At 46.4% G+C, this 18,626-nt stretch overlaps 1 protein-coding gene across 2 annotated transcripts; it reads left to right on the plus strand.

Moving 5' to 3' along the window:
• Positions 1-11,868: 11,868 nt before the first annotated feature.
• Positions 11,869-18,478, plus strand: GPRC5A (G protein-coupled receptor class C group 5 member A). 2 transcript variants are annotated; one of them, XM_085047875.1, is made up of 5 exons: positions 11,874-11,994; positions 14,158-14,290; positions 14,505-15,460; positions 16,447-16,490; positions 17,144-18,478. In XM_085047875.1, the coding sequence occupies exons 3-5, from the start codon at positions 14,536-14,538 to the stop codon at positions 17,234-17,236; spliced, it is 1,062 nt and encodes a 353-aa protein (XP_084904001.1). In that variant the 5' UTR covers positions 11,874-11,994; positions 14,158-14,290; positions 14,505-14,535; the 3' UTR covers positions 17,237-18,478. The 2 variants fall into 2 exon arrangements, with proteins under 2 accessions (XP_084903995.1, XP_084904001.1); XM_085047869.1 differs by lacking the exon at positions 14,158-14,290 and having other exon boundaries at positions 11,869-11,994.
• Positions 18,479-18,626: the final 148 nt, after the last annotated feature.

Here is an 18,626-nt window from a genome sequence, read left to right on the forward strand (position 1 = left end):
TGTTACTTGATCTCTGGCCCAAGGGTGAATACAGCCATGCCTCCAGTGCTATATCTCTTCCTTAGGACCCTTCAGATATGGAAACTTAGAATGATGACAATAACACTTCCTCTTGGCTTCCAAAGCCCTCCTTAGGCACCAGTATTTGCCTTCCTGAACATGGTAATGGAGTACTCATCATGTCTCATGGTAGGATGGGTGTCAGACTGTGCCAAGGTCATGCCCAGTTGTGCAACAGAAGACAGTGGCACTGTGCAGTTTTTACATGTTGATACTGTAGGTCCTCAGGGAGGGGTGGATGCCTTTGGAGCTTGCTCAGCACTTTTTCAGGGAAGCACCTACAAGCCTGAAGCTGTGTTTCCTAGAGGTTAACACAGAGTAATTTTACATGCCCAAAGGGAAGAGAACTCTTTATCTTTACTTTCTCTTCTGGAGGATCAGCATCATTGCAGAGATGTACATGCTGGTCTGTTGCCTCTCTCTAGAATAAAGTTAGGGAGAGGACTTGTGTAAGAAGCTTCTGCCTTCCTTTGGGCTTGGTGGTTGCTAAAGGTTCCTGAGGAAAGGGAATGTAATGTGGGCTTTCTATGCAAAAAATGGGAGAAGTTTTTTCTTGCATCTCAGACTCCATTGCTTCTGTCCAGCACTTCCTCTTCCCTTTTTGATATTTTCAAGGAAGGTGGGTTTTTTGGCATGTATTCCCATTTGAACTGAAGTCCCCCTTAATCCTGTTCAAATTTTTCACTCACAAACATGCCTCTGTGTAAAGGAAACAAAAAAAACCCACTTGCTCTGCCAGTTATCTGTGTGATGTAGAGGGAGGACTGCCTGATAAGGTTGAACTGCTTTGGTTATGCTGGCTTTCCAGACAAAAATGAACTCCTTTGTGTGGTTTTCATTGTACATTTGCTCCATCCTATGAGCAGGGATAAAGCATGAAATTTCTTGGCTCTGATGTAGGAGAAAGTCTTTTGCACTGTAAGAGTTGGAGCCACAAAAGTAGCTCCTCTCCTGCAGTAGCAATGTAAGGATCCATGGAGCAAGCCTCGGAGAGAATGCATGGAGGCTCATTCAGTTTTATTTAAAGCAACAGAAATTAAGGTACCCCAGTCATGCATGTAATTGCATATACTCGGTCTTCTACTGTCTTTATTTTAGCTCAGTTGAAGGGAATTCATAACAGGAAATACCCAGCCTGATCTCTCCTTGACAGCTTCTGTGTTTGGTGTATCAGCAGGAAAGTAATACTTCTTATCCTTCAGTATGTATTCAGAATGATAGATTTGCCACAGGTGAGTGATTTCCTATTACTGCTGCTCCTGTGCATGCTTGCAGGCTTGCTAAGTCTTTGCCCTGGTGTCTGCCAGAGGCTGTTTTTGGTCTAAAAGGATTAGTCGTCTCCAAACACAGCCAACAACATGAAGCAGACAGCCTAACAGACTCCTGGCAAAGCAGCTTTCCATGCCTGTAGTTGCAGGTCTCAAGATGCTTCTTGGAGATCCTGCAGAGCTACTAGCTGTTTTCCACTGGATACACTCAAGGTATGTATATGTAACTTAGTTTAGTCTTTGTACACCCATTGGTGAGAATTTCCTCAGTATTATCTAGGAATCTTAGAGTTGCCTTCCCAATTTTCAAAAAGAGTTTAGATAAAAATGCAAACCTTTGAAAATGAATAAAGGCTGTGCTCTCCAAAATGGATAACATAGTGAGGAATGGTTATAAAAGATCTGTGGAAGAAATGTCAGAAACAGATTTGTTGCTATGTTCTCCTTAAGATCAAATTTAGAGATATACACAGGCAGATGTGAGGTTATCTGGCAGGCTGCAGCTAGGCCTGCTCATCTTGGATAAGTTTGTTAGAGAGCTTTTCCTTGCAAAAAACATGCTAGTGTTTTGTGGCCCTTTAGTTCTTCCAAAGCTGCCACTCAGATATGACTTCTTTACTTCAACTATACTGCCTCTATCTAGTTCAGAGGATGACTTTTTGAAGATCCATTCTCTGAATACCAGGCTATTCCCTCCTCTTTCAAATGCTGCCACCTGGTCTGTCTGATGAACAGTTTGTCATTAGTGTGGAAATCCCCTCTCCATCAGGGCTGCATTAGGCTGGTGGAAGAGGAATCACTGTCACTAGTCTTGCTCTTGTATTTGCATGGACTGTTTTTGAGTATGTGACTGCTGTGCTCTTTTGAAAATCCTCTAGCAGAAAGTTGTGCCTCTCTTGGATTTAGTAAAAGCAGTAGATGTAGGGGAAGACTTAACTAGTGCAAGGGCCCTGTTAGCCTTCTATTGTTGAGAAACCTGTTGAGCAATGGGAAGGCAGCATGCTGGAGGGCATGGTATCAATTAAATCTTTGGTGTCTTTATCTCTGTATCTTACACACGAAGCAAATAAGGACTCATTTTTGTGTGTGTGGTTTTTTTGGAGTTGGTTGGTTAGTTTGTTTTGGGGTTTTTTTTTGTTTGTTTGTTTTACTTTTAACCCAAGCAGCCCTTTGGAAGGCTAATTGCTCTGTTCTTTCTTGAAAAGGGAGGTATAGCCCCTGAACCAGTGTGTCCTGTACCAATCAGGATAAACAGATTAAAAAATTTAAGAGCTCTCCTCCTTTGTCCTGCCTGTCCTTTAGCTTCCACTGCTTGGGCCTGGGCAGCCTCATCTGGAAGCGCTCAGCTTTGTTAGCCACGTTAGCCCTTTGTTTCTCTACAGGATTGTGTATTACCAATTTATAAAGGCAACACAGAAAATGTGCAGGTGAGGATGCTTTTGTGCCTTGAAAGGCTTGTGGATTAATATCCAAACATATGCTGAGATCTCTGGAAAAGACAGCACTGTAGTTATTTACACGTGAAAGGACAGAGATAAAGAGGAGGACTGATGGGTGGAGAGATGCTCTTTTTAGCAGGATGGTGAGTTTGCTTGAAGCTGCTGTCTCTCTTGGTGGGAAATGGCCTTTGCCAAATAGAGATCTGAAACCAGCCATGGTTGGGTGGCATTGCCTTGAAGTGGCTTCTGTGATCTGGACACTCATTTCCGCTGCCTTCACGATGGAAAGACAAATGGGTAAATTTCTGCTTGCTTTACCAAAGTAAAGCCACGAGCCTTAAGACCAGAAGCTATGAGCCTTAAAATTAGTCCTGTATAGAGGGAAACAGCTTGTGAGCTTCTGTATTGCCCTGGATTCTGCTTCAGCTGTAACATTTTTCTCTATGACCAAAGTGGGTGATGGGGCTGAGCCTCGTGGCAGAAACCAGAATTGCCTGACATACAAGATGCTGGTACACCAGAGCAGGTGAGCCTGCCTGCTCAGCAGAATCACAGAGGCAGACTTTGCATGTTGCTGCTCTCCTGAATTGTCTTGCAGGATTGCATCATTACCCACTTCGCTCCAATCGTTTGATCAGATAAGGCTGACCAAGGGATTCCACTAACCTTTGGAAGCATTCAGTGACTGCTGTCCTGGGACAGTGATGCCTGCAGGTGCACGAAGTTGGGGAACCACCTCTCCTGTGACTGAGGGAGAGGGAATCTCCCTGCACAGGCTGGGGTAGGGAAGTCCCTCTGCCCAGGAGTGCCTGGGTGCAGCCACCCTCCCTGCCTTCAGGTCTTTCCACATGGACTAACTTACTCATTCGGAAGCATTGGCCAAGGGTTCCCTTCACATAATTGACTAACAGTGATGTGCTTTGTTTCTTCAGCTAGCACAGACCTGCTGAGTTCTGCTGAGATCCTTCCCAGGCAAGATTTCCTCTTGCTCTGCATGTCCCAGAATGTGTTGCATTAGTGTTCCATTATTTGGTGGTTTTTTGGGACCTCCCATCTTCTCACCCCATCTTTAGCCTCTCCGACATGTTTGAATCCCTTCCTTCACCCTGCAAGTCTTGTGTATGCTTCCCATTTTCCCAAGCACCTTCTGCACTCTCTTCTGCTTACTTTTCCCCAGCCTTGCCCCACCGAATAGCCTGCAACCAGGCCCCAAACAGGGCTGGTTCTTTGCTTTGCTGTTCTTCTGCATTGCAATATGGTCCTGCAGGCTCTTCTCCTGTCTAACAGGTGTCTGCTCAAGCTGTTTGCTTTCAGTTCTGTTTTGATTTTGGTTTCCAGAGTATAGGGAAGATGGGAGCTGCCTCAACAGTTTCCATGTGGCTCTCCCTGTCTTAATGGTATTTTAGGAAACACTTCAGTGCCTTGAAGCCTCTTGCCAGAGGAAGCTACTACACCCCCTGTGCAGGTAGAGGTTCCTCTACTGCACAACTGCAGGCATACCCCACCTCAGTTGTTATGGGACTGACTGAAATTTGTGTTTCCAGATGCTCTAGCAGATACAAAACAAGTAGGAATATGACAGAAAGTATTAGAGATCCTGTTGGGCTCTCTGGGCAAGTATCTCGTTAATAAGTGTAGCACTGCTTGTTAGGAAAAGATGGTTTATTTATATGCAGCAACTTGTTTCAACTCATTAATTGTTGTAGTAAACTCCTTTTGATAATTAAAGAGAAGGATAGTTGGATTTAGGGCAAAACAATCAAAATTTTGTGCTGTCCTGCAAGGTTAGGATACATCCCAACCAGTAATAGTCTCAATAGTGTCATTGTTCTGCTTTATGGTTATAAATGAGTAGTTAAGAAAGTCAGATTTCAATTGGCCAGCAGAGGTTTTAACCATGCATACATCTAGATTAACCATTCCGGAGATTGGGGATTATCAACTGTTACATAATAGCAGACTTTTCTTTTTTTTCATTGGAACAGGACTGTTAACAGATGCTGTGCTTGCTAAAGAAATCAGATTGTCATGTAATACATCCAGAGTGTGTGCTTTGTTTGGCAGAATCATGCATGTGGATTGCTACATTTCTTTGCCTTTACATCTTGGGACAGCACGCTGCTGATCAGACAGGTGAATCACTAGAGGTTGGATTAAGTTCTTATTTGGGTTAAGTAAGAACTGAAGTTGGTTTGGTTTAGTTCTGGTTCAACACAGCTTTAGATCTCCTGTGTGTGTTTAGTTCTGACTGAGGGAAAGCTAACTCCATGTACTGTAAAATCTCACGGTAACTTGAATTCCATGTGTATCACAGCTCAGTAATTTGATAAGGCCCCTGCAGCAATAATATTGCTCAAATCCATAGCATATTTTGGTGGGATCCCTTCATTGACATAGAGCATAGGCTTCTTTTTTTTCAATAATATATCCTAGTTCATCCCACTTAATGGGACGTGTTGTGTGCCAAGCAGAAGGTCTGTGCTAAAATTTGTAGTGATTCTGTTTGCCTTTTAAAATGTAGCCACAGAGACACTGAATTTTCTGTGTGACCAAATAAACCTCCCCACAGGTCCCAGAGATGGAATAATGTGTGCTTGCTGAAATGTAGCAGCTCTGCCTGGTGCCCAGAAGCTGATAGGTCCTATCCTGGGTGAGGTCCCATTGCAGCCAGGGACTCCTGGAAAAAGCAATATATAGCCTTTTAAAGAGAGCCACTCGTGTGCCAGTTGGTATTTCATTACTGGTGTAGTAGTTATAGCAGTTTGTTCATAATTAACAAGGAAGGGAATGTCGGGCAGAGCAACAACCTTGGAAGAGAAGAACCTGCTGGAGAGAGGCTAAAGCTTCTCTTTGCCATATTATGCACACACCAAGAGGCATCCCTCATCTCTGATGCTTTCCTGGATTGCTCATGCCATTAGCTGAAGCTGTGTTTGCATTTCTGAAGAGGTTAATTGGTAATTAAACCTCCACTCAATCCTTCCCTGGGGTATGGCTGTCACTTACAATGTCGTTTTTGTTTACCAAGCAAAACAGCCAGGGCTGCTAGGTCTGGAGAGCAGCAGGGAGCCCAGGGGCTCCCATGGGAGGCTTGTCCATCACACCCAGCAGCCAGCTAAGTGGCCAGGAAAGAAGCACAGCAAGGCCAGAAAGGGGCTCCTTAGGTTGAAGTTACTGGTCCAAATGGACGCACAGTCTCTCTTCATACTGCAAGCCAGAAGCTTGTAAACCTTCTCCCTTCTGCCAAGTCCTCACCACTTGGCTGTTAGTAATGTTCTTCCCGCTAGTTTAGGGGAGCTCCTGGATTGTCAAGATGGTTGGAAGAAAAATAATCAAGACCAGAGGCATGGCAACCTTTGTGTTTTCCGGCTAGTTCAGACCTCTCCTTCTCCTAGCCCTGGGCACAGCATCCAGGCTGAGAGTTCTCATTTAACAGCTTAATGCTCTTTTGTAATCCAGTATTGCTGCTTGTTATTGTAAACATGGCAAGTTTACAATATCTTTAGTGACTATAGCAAATATGAGATAGCAAATATTCCTACAGGCTTATCTGAAATCAGGAGAGGAGTTAAATGAAGGTGTGAGGTGAGACAAAGAAACTGTCCCAGCAGCTGATCAAGAGACACTTTTGAGTTCTGACAGCTGGTCTGAATTATCAGTGGAAATTTCCATTTGAACTTTTGATGGAATAATGGACTTTTGGTTAAATGAGTGAGGAAGAGTATCTGTGTATATGTGACTCTTAAAGACTATATATTTGTGGCATTCTTTATTCTTTGCATGAATCAGAAGACTTAAAATAGGAGTAGGAATTTTATGCACAAGAGTGCATTTTTCAGTTAACTTTGTTTGAGATTTATGCTCTTTATCATGAAAGATTTAAAGGGAGAATAATTAAATGGATTACATTAGGCCCTCTGCTTCAGTTCTCAAGTACTTAATCTCTCTGGCTAGGATTCAAATCTATGGCCTCAAGTGCTCCATCTTTAAAAAGTGGAGCCACTGAACTAGATAGCATTTAAAGAGTGCACATCTTTCAGATCTGGTGTCACAAAGCAAAGAAGACCCATTGCAGAGGAATAGGTAGATGTGCTAGATATCCTGCAGTCAATTTTCTATAGAAAACAATTTTCAGTGCTGGTCCTAGCTTGCAATTGCCCATTTTTTCCCAACCTGCCTGGCTGCCACTTCTGCTCCTAGTTTGTCATTGCCTTCTCTCGCTCTTCCAACACCTGGCTACCACTTCTACCAACAACACCCCCACACCTTGCAAGTCCTGCATTTTATCTATTTTTAGTAGATATTGCAACCAGGGAGGCAAAAGAGTGGCAGGCAGTGCGAGGCTGGGTGTGGCTGACAGCAGGGTGTGCGTGCTTGCACACAGGTATGTGTGTGTTTTTGTGGGTCTGTGCCTGCCGAGAGTAGGTAGAAACTGCAGAAAGAGGCATCATTTCACAGAAGCCAGCAGGAATGCTAGCAGACCTCTGAAACACACCCAAGTCATTGGTATGTCCCTTAGGCAGCTCAGTGTCTCTGGTGGTACTTAGGAGTGGGAGATTTCATAAAGTGTCAGTTGTGGTTAGCAGGTAGGGCGAAAAGAAACTTGGGAGGCCTTAATATTGATGCAACAACTGGTCACTTCTGGCAAATATTGCACCAAGTGAATCATTTAAGAAAAGGATTTTGGTGCCTGCACTCTGAGCTGGGGAAGGACTTCAGCATGGACCAACCTAGTACTCCCATGATGGATGCTGACATATGAGTGAGTGCTTGAGCTGCCCTGGAAAATATCTGAGGAGTTTTATGAAGAGGTTTTATGAGTTTTATGGTCATCTATAATCAGGGCCAAGCAACAAACTTTATCTAGAGTGAATTATCAAGCAGAAGTGAGGCGTTGGCTTTACAAGTAATTTATATATAATCTGATAACTATTACTCACTGGCATTTCTGCCAGGTAAGCACTGGCCTGGCGCTTCTAACAGTCTCCAGCTCTAACCCCGAGGAACACAAACCATCTCCCCTCAAGTCACAGGGACCCACAGATGGTAATGCCTATGGCTCCTGGGATATGGCTGTGTCTGTGGAGCAGAGCAGAGCTAAAAGTCCCCAACTCCATCTGCCTGAGCTTGGCTGCCAAGCCCCTAGCACCCCAGAAGATGAAGCTGCGCAGAGGAGAAGCTCTCCTCCCAGAACTACAGCAAGACATTCTTCAGCAGTAAACAAGAGATCTGAAAACACACCCTCAGAAAGGAAGACATGTCAAGGGAGATCCAGGAGGACCTGCATTTGCTCTCTCCCAGAAAGGCTGTGGTAATGATTTAGGAGAGAGGGGATGTCTGGCTGCACCAGACTTCACTTTAACTAGTGAAGCATGACAGAGAGACTCTCAGCAAAACACTCCAGGATCAGTCAGCCTTTGCTTTCCTTATGTGCCAGTCCTGGTTTTGGTACCCTTGTCTGGCCAGTGATAGTGTTCCTTTCAGCATTCCTTGCCCACTGTCTGGAGTAGTTTCCCCTTTTCCCTCCTTGTCCACTCCACATTGTGTGGTTGCAAAGACTGGCTGAGATTATTGCCGGGAAAGGATTAGGCCACCTGAACTGATTTAAAGATGAAGAAAATGGATGGAACAGGATGGGGTGTAAGTTGCTGTAATGTTAGCTCAGGGTGACTGTGATAAGTACTGGCAGGGGGGATGTTTTCCAGGGAACAAGGCTGTTCTTATGTTGTTAAGCTATCTGTTGTGCACAGGTAGCCAAGCAGAAGGAGTGCCACAAGCATATTCACAGTGCAGCCAATATCACTGGTCAAACATAAATATGTTATTTAGACACATTCCAGAGTGCCATGCACCATTTCTCCCCAGACATCTACTTGCTTTATTACTTGTCTTAATAAAATATACTATCTCAGTCCCTCCCAGACATGCTGCCTTCCCCATGCCTGGCTGAGCTGAGGGGGCTGCAGCATTCTGCCCTTTGCTGGAAGCTCAGCCCTGTGACACTGAAGCCAGTGGAGAAGGGCTGGCCCGGGGCACTGTGGGCATTGCTGGGCACTCCCACGCACAGGAGGGAGCAGAGCCAGGCAATGCCAGCAGCAAGAAGGGGCAGGGAGCAGAGCTGACACAAGAGGGAGAGCCCATCTCTCATCCTACCCCTCATCCTGCTGCCTGGGAACTGGGAGTTGTGGGTGCCTGCTGCCCAAAGGGGTCAGACCCTGCTGCTGTCCCTGACTCTCCTTGTCAACCATAGTCACTCTTGTCTCCACTACCAGCAGCCAGCTTGCTTCTCCAGGGCTGCAATATGGCCAAAGCAAGCAGTTTTGCTACCAACAGCCTCCTACAGAAAGGAACTTCCAACATTACCAGCATTTTGCTGCTGGATTGTGTTTAAATTATTTTTGAGACTTGCTATGCAATTCAGCTGTCAAATGTAAAGTTCTGTATCATTATCTTGTCTCCCTTCATCTCTGTTGGAAAGAAATGGGTACTGCTCAGGTGTGATTTGGTTTGTCTTGAAGCAGATCAACTGCAACTACCTTGGAAGTGCCCCTTTCCATCAGCTACAATGGGAATCCACATGACTGCCTCCAGTGAAGAAGTCTGCTCTGTAGACACCTAGGAGTCAATTTAATATCCATACACTGGTGCCCAGGGTCATTTGGAATCCCCTCTGTTGTTTAGTGTGAGCTAATGCTCCAGAAGGATTGATTCCCACAGCTCTTGTATCTCACATGCCACCCCTATGCTGTTGACTGAGTAATAAATAACAGAGCTACAGTACCTTCAATAAACTATTTATCTATGCTGGTGTACCAGAATTAAGTCCATATGGCAGACTAGGCAGATACATATAAGCTGGGCATCTCGACTCTGAACTAGCCTGGGGAGATTGAATGCTCAACCCATTTGCTCTTAAAAAGGTGATTAGAGATGCCTAAGGGTATCCAAAACATCTGCACAGGCCTGCCAGATCTGATAGAGGTGATAAGGGAAATGCAAGTGCTCCTGCAGTGGTCACAGGAAGCTGAGCAGGACACACTGGGGCATCTCAAATGACACCATGCCGATGTAAAAGCCACTAAAGTGAGGCCTCAGGCAATCCAGGCAACCACACCTGGGAGCATTTCAGTGCACACAGAAATAGGCACTTGCATCCAATCTGCCGGGACAGTCCTCCTGACCTTCTGGCTGTTTGCGAGCTGAGACACTCAGTTCACGTTTAGGTAATAACCATCAGACATCTAAATTTAGGTGCCTCTATCTGCAGGTTACATCGTGTCCCTAAAGCGAGGTGACAGCCATCTCACCTTTCTGGTGTGATCACTGCACCATCTGTACCTGCCCATGGAGACCAGTGGTGCCTCTCCACCCTCCTTGGCTCAGCATGAGAGCTGTGGCCACCATGCCTTACACTGCCTACAGTGAGTCAGCAGCCCTCAGGCTCCTAAGTCGCTTGGGATTGTTTTTAAATGTAGCCCCATTAGCCTTGTGAAAGTACAGGTTATGTTTGATGACTGATTCTCATGGATTTCTCAGGCATTCTGAAAAACGTCTGTGTTACTTTTATCTTTTCTTCTTTTTTTCCCCTGATACAATTTGACACAGTCTATTCCATGAGGTTTTGTGTGTCTGTGTAAATGTAGGGAAGTAGCTGGCAGTCCATAATGTGCTCTGACAAGATGCAAATAGGTTGGCAGTGACCAGTGACCTTTGAAAGCTTCTTGAGATGCTTTCCTTGACAGGTTGGGTCCCACTGAGATGGTGCTAAACTCCTCTCCATCACAGCTGATTTTCCCTTCTCATTTTTCATAACTGCCTCCTCATTGGCTGGCTCACTAAGTCCAGGACCTGCTTTAAAGTTTAGATTAATTTCATGTAGAGAAACCCGGTATGTCCTTTCCTAAGAAGGCTCAGGATTTTATGCTGAAATAAAAGTAGGCAGGACGTGAAGAACTGTCTTAGAGCTCAGCATGACCCACTCCACAGTGGGTGTTGCCTTTCACTGGATGAGCCACTCATCCCTGCAGTCCTCCTGTACTTCTGCGGGGTCTGGAACAGAGGACTCTCTCGTATGAGTTTTGTGGCAATCTCCACATGTGAGATTCAAAAAGGATCAGCACCCAGAAATAACCCAGCAGCCCTAAAACAAACAAAGATTAACAAGCACATGAAACACCTGTGAGCACTTAGACCTCAGCACAAGCATATGCAGCTGCTCCCCCCACTCCCGGTTTTGGGAAGGAGCACAAACATCATGAGCTGGGGGAGATTTTCAGGTTTGGGGCTGTGTGTAGGATTGAGTGCTCAGTGAGGATAGGCCCTGATGTCAATGCCTTAATCAGCATAATGAAATACCCCCAGTGAGTAACTTTAAAATAACAAATGAAGTCATGAATACATTGGAGATACTCAGGGATTTGGATGGGGTTGCGCTGATAGGTGTGTCGGGCCAGAGGCATAAAATGTAGAGCAAGGGGGAATTTGTCATTGCCTTTGTTCATTAGCAGTTTGGGCCAGCAATTTGGACAAAGTGACTCAGAGCTCGCTAGCAGGCAGAACTGAGCCTTCAGAAAGCAAGGCTGGTCCGAGTGGGACATAAGGAAGGCCAAGCTGGTCTTTTCAGGAAAGAAGCCGGTGGAAGGGACAGGCAGAGCAGCCGTATCCCCACACGCAGACATTGAGAACCCCGAGGAAACCATCTCTGGATCCAGGCTTGCCACTTTCCCTCTGGGCACTGCGGGCCTGGTCACACACCACGGCCTCCTCATCTCCTACTTCGCAAGCAGTTATCTGGTGAGAAAGCAGGCGAAGAGACAAAAGGCTCGGAGCAGGGAGGGGACACACTGCTATTCACAGTCCCGGACCCACCCACGGGTGCCAGGAGCCAGACAGGGGAGCACCTTATCAGGTGCCTGAGTGAGCAGCATTCAGCGCTGTCCCAGGGCTCCCTCTCCACCCCGACGCAGGGGTGAGTGCCCCGCTGACGTCAGGAGGCCTTACTTCATTTGCTGGCACAGGGTCCGAATTTTCATAGCCATGTCCTGTGGGAGAAGAGAGGCGGTGGAACTGGAATAGGCGTGCTCAGCCCCACCTCCTCAGCCCTCCAGCTGTTAAAGCTCCCAGGAGCGGCGGGCGCGGAGCTGCTGCTCGGCCGAGATTGCTGGTGCGCTGGAAACGTGCCTCTTCTAGACGGAGCCTCCCTGCTGCCTTCGCCAGGCAGGACACAGGTAATTCAAGGCAATGTTTCACAGGATCCAAGGTGGATCCTTTTACAGGATCCCCAGGTGGGCCTGCCTTCTGCGGCCGGGGTGGGATGGTGTGCAGGACCTTGGCTCTGCAGGGTGGGAGAGCAGGGGCATGGATGCCTCCCGTCCGTTACTGTGAGATGGGATTGCCAGCTGGAGCTGGGGAGGCACTCCTGGGAAATGATTTGAAATTTTGGGGTGAATAGGTGTATTTTGCGTACAAGTTTCCATTTTTATCAGTGGGAAAGGACGGTCAGGGTGGAGTGAGAAGACTCAGCACCCAAGCGAGAGCTGTGATTTGGGGTGTGCTGTATAAGGTACCATAGCACAGGCTCCCTTGCACAGACTGCAGGGCTCCTGGGAATTCCTAGACACTTTGGAAGATGCTAGAGGAGCAGACAACTTCTGGGGAGCCACACTCACCCAGGAGACAGGGTAGAGGCTCTTCATGCCTCATCATGCCTCACAGGTCATCTACTCTGGAAGAAAAGTGGTTGCAAGTGGCCGAGTTCTCCAAGTCAGCAAGGTTATTTCCATCCCATTTGTTCCACTGGCCATGGTGGCTGGCTGTGGCAAGCACCACTTGCAGTCAGGACCCAAAGCTATGGGTGTGCTCCATGCTGTCATGAGGTCACTCACGCTGGTTCTCTGGGCTCTCCACGTGCCTCAACAGCGAGCACCAGTCTGTCTGTACCAGAGCTGTGAATAGATAAGCTAATCTAATCAACAGTAAATGTCTGTGGATAAAATTTTAGAATTTTCTCTCCAGCTTTTCACGAAGGTTCATTATTTATTACTCACAAATGTCCAGATAACTCAGCTAGCTGTGCAAGAGATCATAAATCCCCCAAATTTTGTTTACAATGATTGTGAAAACTCCTGCATGTGTTATCCACTTATTCCGTTCTCTCCATGGGAGTCCAAACTTCCTGCATATTTGAATAATTTGCATTTTATTGTAGCCAGCCTTTTGAATAGCTGCACATCTTTTACACAGTGAGGTTAAAGGCTGGAAAAACATTTCTGCAGTTCAGTTATAAGCAAGTCCTACTGAAGCATATGTGGGGCTGAGAGTGAGTAAGTGATATTTTCACCCTTTGTTCATCCCTTGATTAGATCAACTGCCATTTATTAAAAATGTAGTTTTCACTCACTAAAATCTGCTGGAAGGGTTTGAGAACAAACTTCATAATAACAGTATGTTGTTCTGGAGCAGGAGAATCAAGGCAAATGTCATAGTGAGCACTAAAGTCTAAATTTTGCAGGGTTAATATTTTTTCTTTATCTATCAGAAAACCCCTGATTTTCCAGTGTGGGTCACCATTAAGGGCAGGTTCTTCCATGTTTCATTGTGATAGTATATCTAAACACCTCTTTTGAAAGATTTTAGAGACTCAAGTCTAATTGAGGAATTGGGATCTAGAGATCAGTACCTGGTCCCTAGGATCTAAACTCACCCAGTGCCTGCATAATGAAGTGGCCAACACCCTCGTGCAGTGGTTTCTGGATATGCTTCAAGCTTCCAAGATAGTAGGGAATTTAATTCCCCTAAACAGCCCACTTAAGCCCTCTTATCCCCTGGGAGACAGGCTTTCTCAGGCAGCACTGAAATGCTCATGATGAGGCAGCAGGAATGCGTTAGAGACCTTGACATCATTGACTTGTGGACTCCTCAGACAATAACTTGATTCTCATGCAATGAACAGAGTTAGCTCTGACATGTCAGGCCTCCAGTCAGTGCAAGGCAATGTCTTGGGGAGGAGGCTGAGGTCTTTGAGACACTCCTTATTGCTACACTGCCTTGAAGAAGGAGGAATATGAGTTTAGGGCTAGCTAATGGCTGGTAGCCTATATTTGCTGCCTATTTTGGAATGAGAAGAGCTATGCTGGAGGCATCCAGGTTAGTTATCTGCAAGGTAAAAAGCATTAAAATTCCCCCTTTATTCATAACAGTAAACCAAAGCCAGAAGTGCTTCAGAGAATGTAAAAGAGGGAAAATGAACAGAACAATGAGTTTTCTGTTCTGCATTGCTCATCTCTGAATCTCCCTGGTATGCAGTATGATGCAGTAAGGTACTGATGTGGTTTGAACTTGTCAAAAGAGCATAAACTGAATTATGACTAACAGCTGCTCTTGTATCACAGGAGTGACAAGGCAGCTCAGTCTCTGCACTGCAGGGCACCAAGCAAATGCCTGCTGAAGCACCTCACCTTCTCCCTGCTCCCCACGCTCCTAAAACATTGCACAATATCAGGCACAGTGCAGAGGACATGCAAGGTGAATTACCTCCTCCTGAGGGGCTTGGCTTGCCCTAGATGGAGAGCCAATGCCAAGCAATGAGATGACTCTGCTCTCATTGCCCCATGTCCTTAGCACTGTGGTGTCCTTGCCCAGTGAGGTGGGGGTGGAGGTCTGTCCTGACTCTCCTTCCCCACTGCTGACAGTACCCAGATGATTGACTTGACAGCCTGTGTTTTTTCTTTCTCTACAGCTTTGGAGAGGTTGTTCAAGAAGGCGAGAGGATGACAACGTCACCTCCCCGAGGCTGCGGCAGCATCGATGCTGACTACCACCTGCTCTGTGACACAGAGGCGGCCTGGGGGATTGTCCTGGAGTCGCTGGCTGCAGCAGGCATCCTCATCACCATTTTCCTCATCTGCTCGCTCTTCTTCCTCATCTGCAAAGTCCAAGACAACAGCAAGCGACACATGATCTCCGTCTATTTTTTCTTTCTTTTAGGCACACTCGGCGTTTTTGGTCTCACTTTTGCCTTCATCATTAAACTCAATGACAGGACTCGTCCCACTCGCTTCTTCCTATTTGGAGTCATCTTTGCCCTCTGCTTCTCGTGCCTCCTCACCCATGCCTGCAACCTCACCAAACTAGTGAGAGGAAGAAAGCCCTTCTCCTGGCGGGTGCTGCTGCTCTTCATTGTGTGCTTTGCCCTGGTACAAGTTGTGATCAGCATTGAGTACTTAGTCACCATGTTCGTAAACCAGAAAGAAGAATTTCTGAGTATGTCTCGGGAGGCTACCAACAAGGACTTTGTCCTGCTTTTGATCTACGTGCTCTTCCTGATGGCTCTGACCTTCTTGATTTCCATGTTCACGTTCTGTGGGTCATACAAAAGCTGGAAGAGGCATGGGGCACACATCTTTGTCACCGTCCTGTTCTCCATTGCCATTTGGGTAGTGTGGATCACCATGCTCACGAAAGGCAACAACGTTTTAAACAAAGAAATTTGGGATGATCCTGTTGTGGCCATTGCTCTGGTGTCCAATGGCTGGGTTTTCCTGATAATGTATATTGTCCCCGAAATTTGTTTCCTCACTGCTCCTCTGAAGCTAGAGGACTACCCTCCAGAAAATGACTTCTGCCAACCCAAGTTCATAAAGCAGGCAAGTGGAGTGGACAACCGTGCCTACACCCAAGATGAAATTGTGCAAGGTATGATGAAATGAATGACTCCACTGTCCCCCTAGCCCTAAGCACACAAGCACCACTCATGGCTTAAAAGAGGTAGGAGAGCTATAATAAAAGATTTGAAGATGATAGATAAATTAAAGGTTAGGTAAAAGTTTCAGATTGATGAAACTTTGGAAATGCACATGAAAATTAATCTCCAGACAAGGGAAATTAGTGAGGACGAATGCAAAAGCTGATGATGTGTAGAAGTGACTGAGGAGAAGACTTGCTGCATGTCAGGGCTCAAACATAACTCCTTATGACCCTTCTATGTCTAGGAAATCCATGCTAAAAATCAGGAGGGTTTTTTTGTCTCTTAGTGACACATCAGCTCTTCAGGCTTATCCAGGTTACAACTTGGAGGTTATTTATCACATTTCTGATCTGGTTCCCATGTCCATGTAAGAATGAATCTATCATCCAAAAAGAAGGCAAGGAGGTCTTACTTTTTTGTATGAGTCTTCTGCCTACTTGGACAAAGCAAAATGTTTTATCGATTGAGGTTTCCCAAATCTATGGGTAGGAGATGTGATTCCTCTCACTGTGGATCTGCTACTGGTGTCATGTTTGTCACCTGAAGTCAGACCCCCAGCTTTGTAAAACAATAGCCAAGAAAGCCTGGGCTCTCCTAGGGAATACAATGAAGGGGGTCTTGTGCATACAAGTGGGAGGGATTTGGCAGGTGATGGTGACAGTGATTGTGAGGCAACAGGAGATGTCTAAACTCCAAGGCCACCTATGTCCTGCTATTTGCAATGCCATTCATTCCTGCTTTCAGAAGGAAATATTTAATGTCTTCCACCTATGGTTTTTAGCCCATTCCTGCCTGCACATTGCATAGTTAGACCAGTCTAAAAGCAGCTGCTAATGTAGCCACAGACTCTTTGAGCCTCCCTTGATGTTGTGTTTCCAAGCTACTGTGTAATGCTAATATGCTAACTTTCCCCTGCTTTTGTCTTGTGACTCAGGAGACCTCAACTACTCTCCATATGCATCTCACTTTCAGATGAAGGTAAGTTCATGCCCCCTGTCACCTGCTTCACCCCATGCAGGCTATAGGCTATTGTTCAAATGCTCTGTGAAGGCAGGCAGATGCTTTGCATGGAGCCGAATGATACTGTGGCATGTGTTCATGGAGGTGCCTGTGGCTAGGGGGGAAAGAAAGAGCTGTGACATGTCCAGAGACATGGGAAGGCAAAAGGGCCCAAGGTGGTGAAGAGGCTGTGGTTTTCAATACTTTGGGATTTGGTATCACATAAGTCCTCTCTTCAAGCACAGTTTCTACAGTAGACTATGCCCTTTCCTCAGGAGATTGTGTTTATTTCTTCAGCCCATGCCTGGAATGTATTCCCACCAGCAGACATGGGAAGCTGCAGTGCAGGTCCAGAGTGAGCAGTCTGCATGTCCTCCTGTCCGTTTGCCAGTCCTCCTTCAGACCACAGCCTAGCCAGGTCTAGCAGCTCACATCATGTTCCTATGTGTCCTCTGGTGACATGTCTCCATCACTCATTTGTTCTGCCAGGATCCTCTTCCACAGCCTTATTGGTCACAGTCACAGCAAACCTTCAGCTGTTTCTCCCTTCCTTCCTTTGTTTTCTCTATAAGCCCTGTTTTATTACTTCTGTCTAGTTTTCAAAGGTAAAGACTTCTGTTCTTGCTTTTCAGGCCATTGAACCCCAGAATGATTTCTCCATCCCTCGCCCCAAGGCCCGGACAAGCCCATACCATGATTACACTGGTGGGAAAAGCCCCATGTAGCAGCTCCAGAGTGAGCAAAGAGACTAAGTGCCCCTCAGCAGAATGGACCACATGGTGACAAGTGAGATGATCCTGCAGAAGAGAGAGTCAACCCACACCAGAAAAAGAGGAGAGGGATTCTCTTTCCCCCACACAGGCACCCTTGTAGCTCCCTCTTCTTCTTCAAATGTCATTTTCAGACACAGCCCTGGCCACCCTGTCCCTGCTCACTCTGTGTCTCCGTGGAATGGAGCTTCTCTCTTCTGACAGAGGAGCATCCTGGCCTATTTTCAGCCAGAATGCCAGAGAAGCAGGAAGATCATCAGCCAGGTCTGTGACTGGCTCTGCCCCAGACAGGACCTGCTTTAATCAGCTCATGGGGGTGCCTGCACCCCTTGTCTGATGGGAGAAGAGGAAGGACCAGGAGCATCAGCCCTACGCATTCCTTCCTCCTGCCCACTGATGAAGACAGCTCAGGTACTACTGAGGACATCTTTATCTATCCACTGTTACTTTTGTGCCCACTCCCAGCCCTGCCTGGCTGTCCTCCTGAGATCAGGGGAGACAGAGAAGAGAGAAAGAGTATTCCTTTTTTCATCTTCATATTTGCTTCCAACACCTTCCCCATCATCTAGGAACCATGCTGGAGATGGGGAAGAAAACTTAAAGACATAAAAGCAGCTACACCAATTTACCCTGACATATTTTCCAGTTCATGTTCTAAGAGCCTCCTTCCTAGCTCTGACTCCTGCCCATGTGCCCCAGCTGAGCTCCCCGAGGTGCCTGCCCAACCCCACAAACCCTCCCTCCCCACCCCTGCCTCTCCAGGCTGTGGATCCCCAAAGACAAAACCTCTTCCGTGTGGCTCTGTGCAGTACCCTGGTGGGATTGAATCCTGTGAACCTTGGATCTCGGCCTCTTGCTGAGTGTGTCTGTGACATTAAGATAACATTTCCCAAGCAGCCAGGTTACAGAGGGCAGACACCCTTCTTCCCAGGCATGAGTGAGCAAAAGTGTGCATGTGTATGTGTGTGTGTGTGTGGTGTGTGGACTGCACCCTGGTGATGAGCAATGAGTCTGCAGAGTTGAATCATTCTGTAACCCGCTTTGCATTTGATAAATAGCTTTCCATGGTATATCATATATAACTACAGAGAGCTCTCCAAGTGGGTGTGTATGGTACACTGGCGTCTGACACAGCTGTATATTTATTTGGGACTTTGTATATGGACTGTTTAATTAATAAAAATGCAAACAGGCTGACTATGAGAAACTGGCATTCTTCCTTGGGAATGTGATTCCTGTAATGCCTGGTGGGGTGACAGCAATAGCTCTCCATGGGTTGGAGTGGGACACCTGGGAGGTTGCACTTGGGGAAAAATGGCAAAGAGATGCTGGCTGCTTTGAAGCG

Source organism: Lichenostomus cassidix, chromosome 1Aa (genome assembly GCF_008360975.1).
Source record: "Lichenostomus cassidix isolate B80296 chromosome 1Aa, HeHo_3.0, whole genome shotgun sequence".
Taxonomy (NCBI): domain Eukaryota; kingdom Metazoa; phylum Chordata; class Aves; order Passeriformes; family Meliphagidae; genus Lichenostomus; species Lichenostomus cassidix.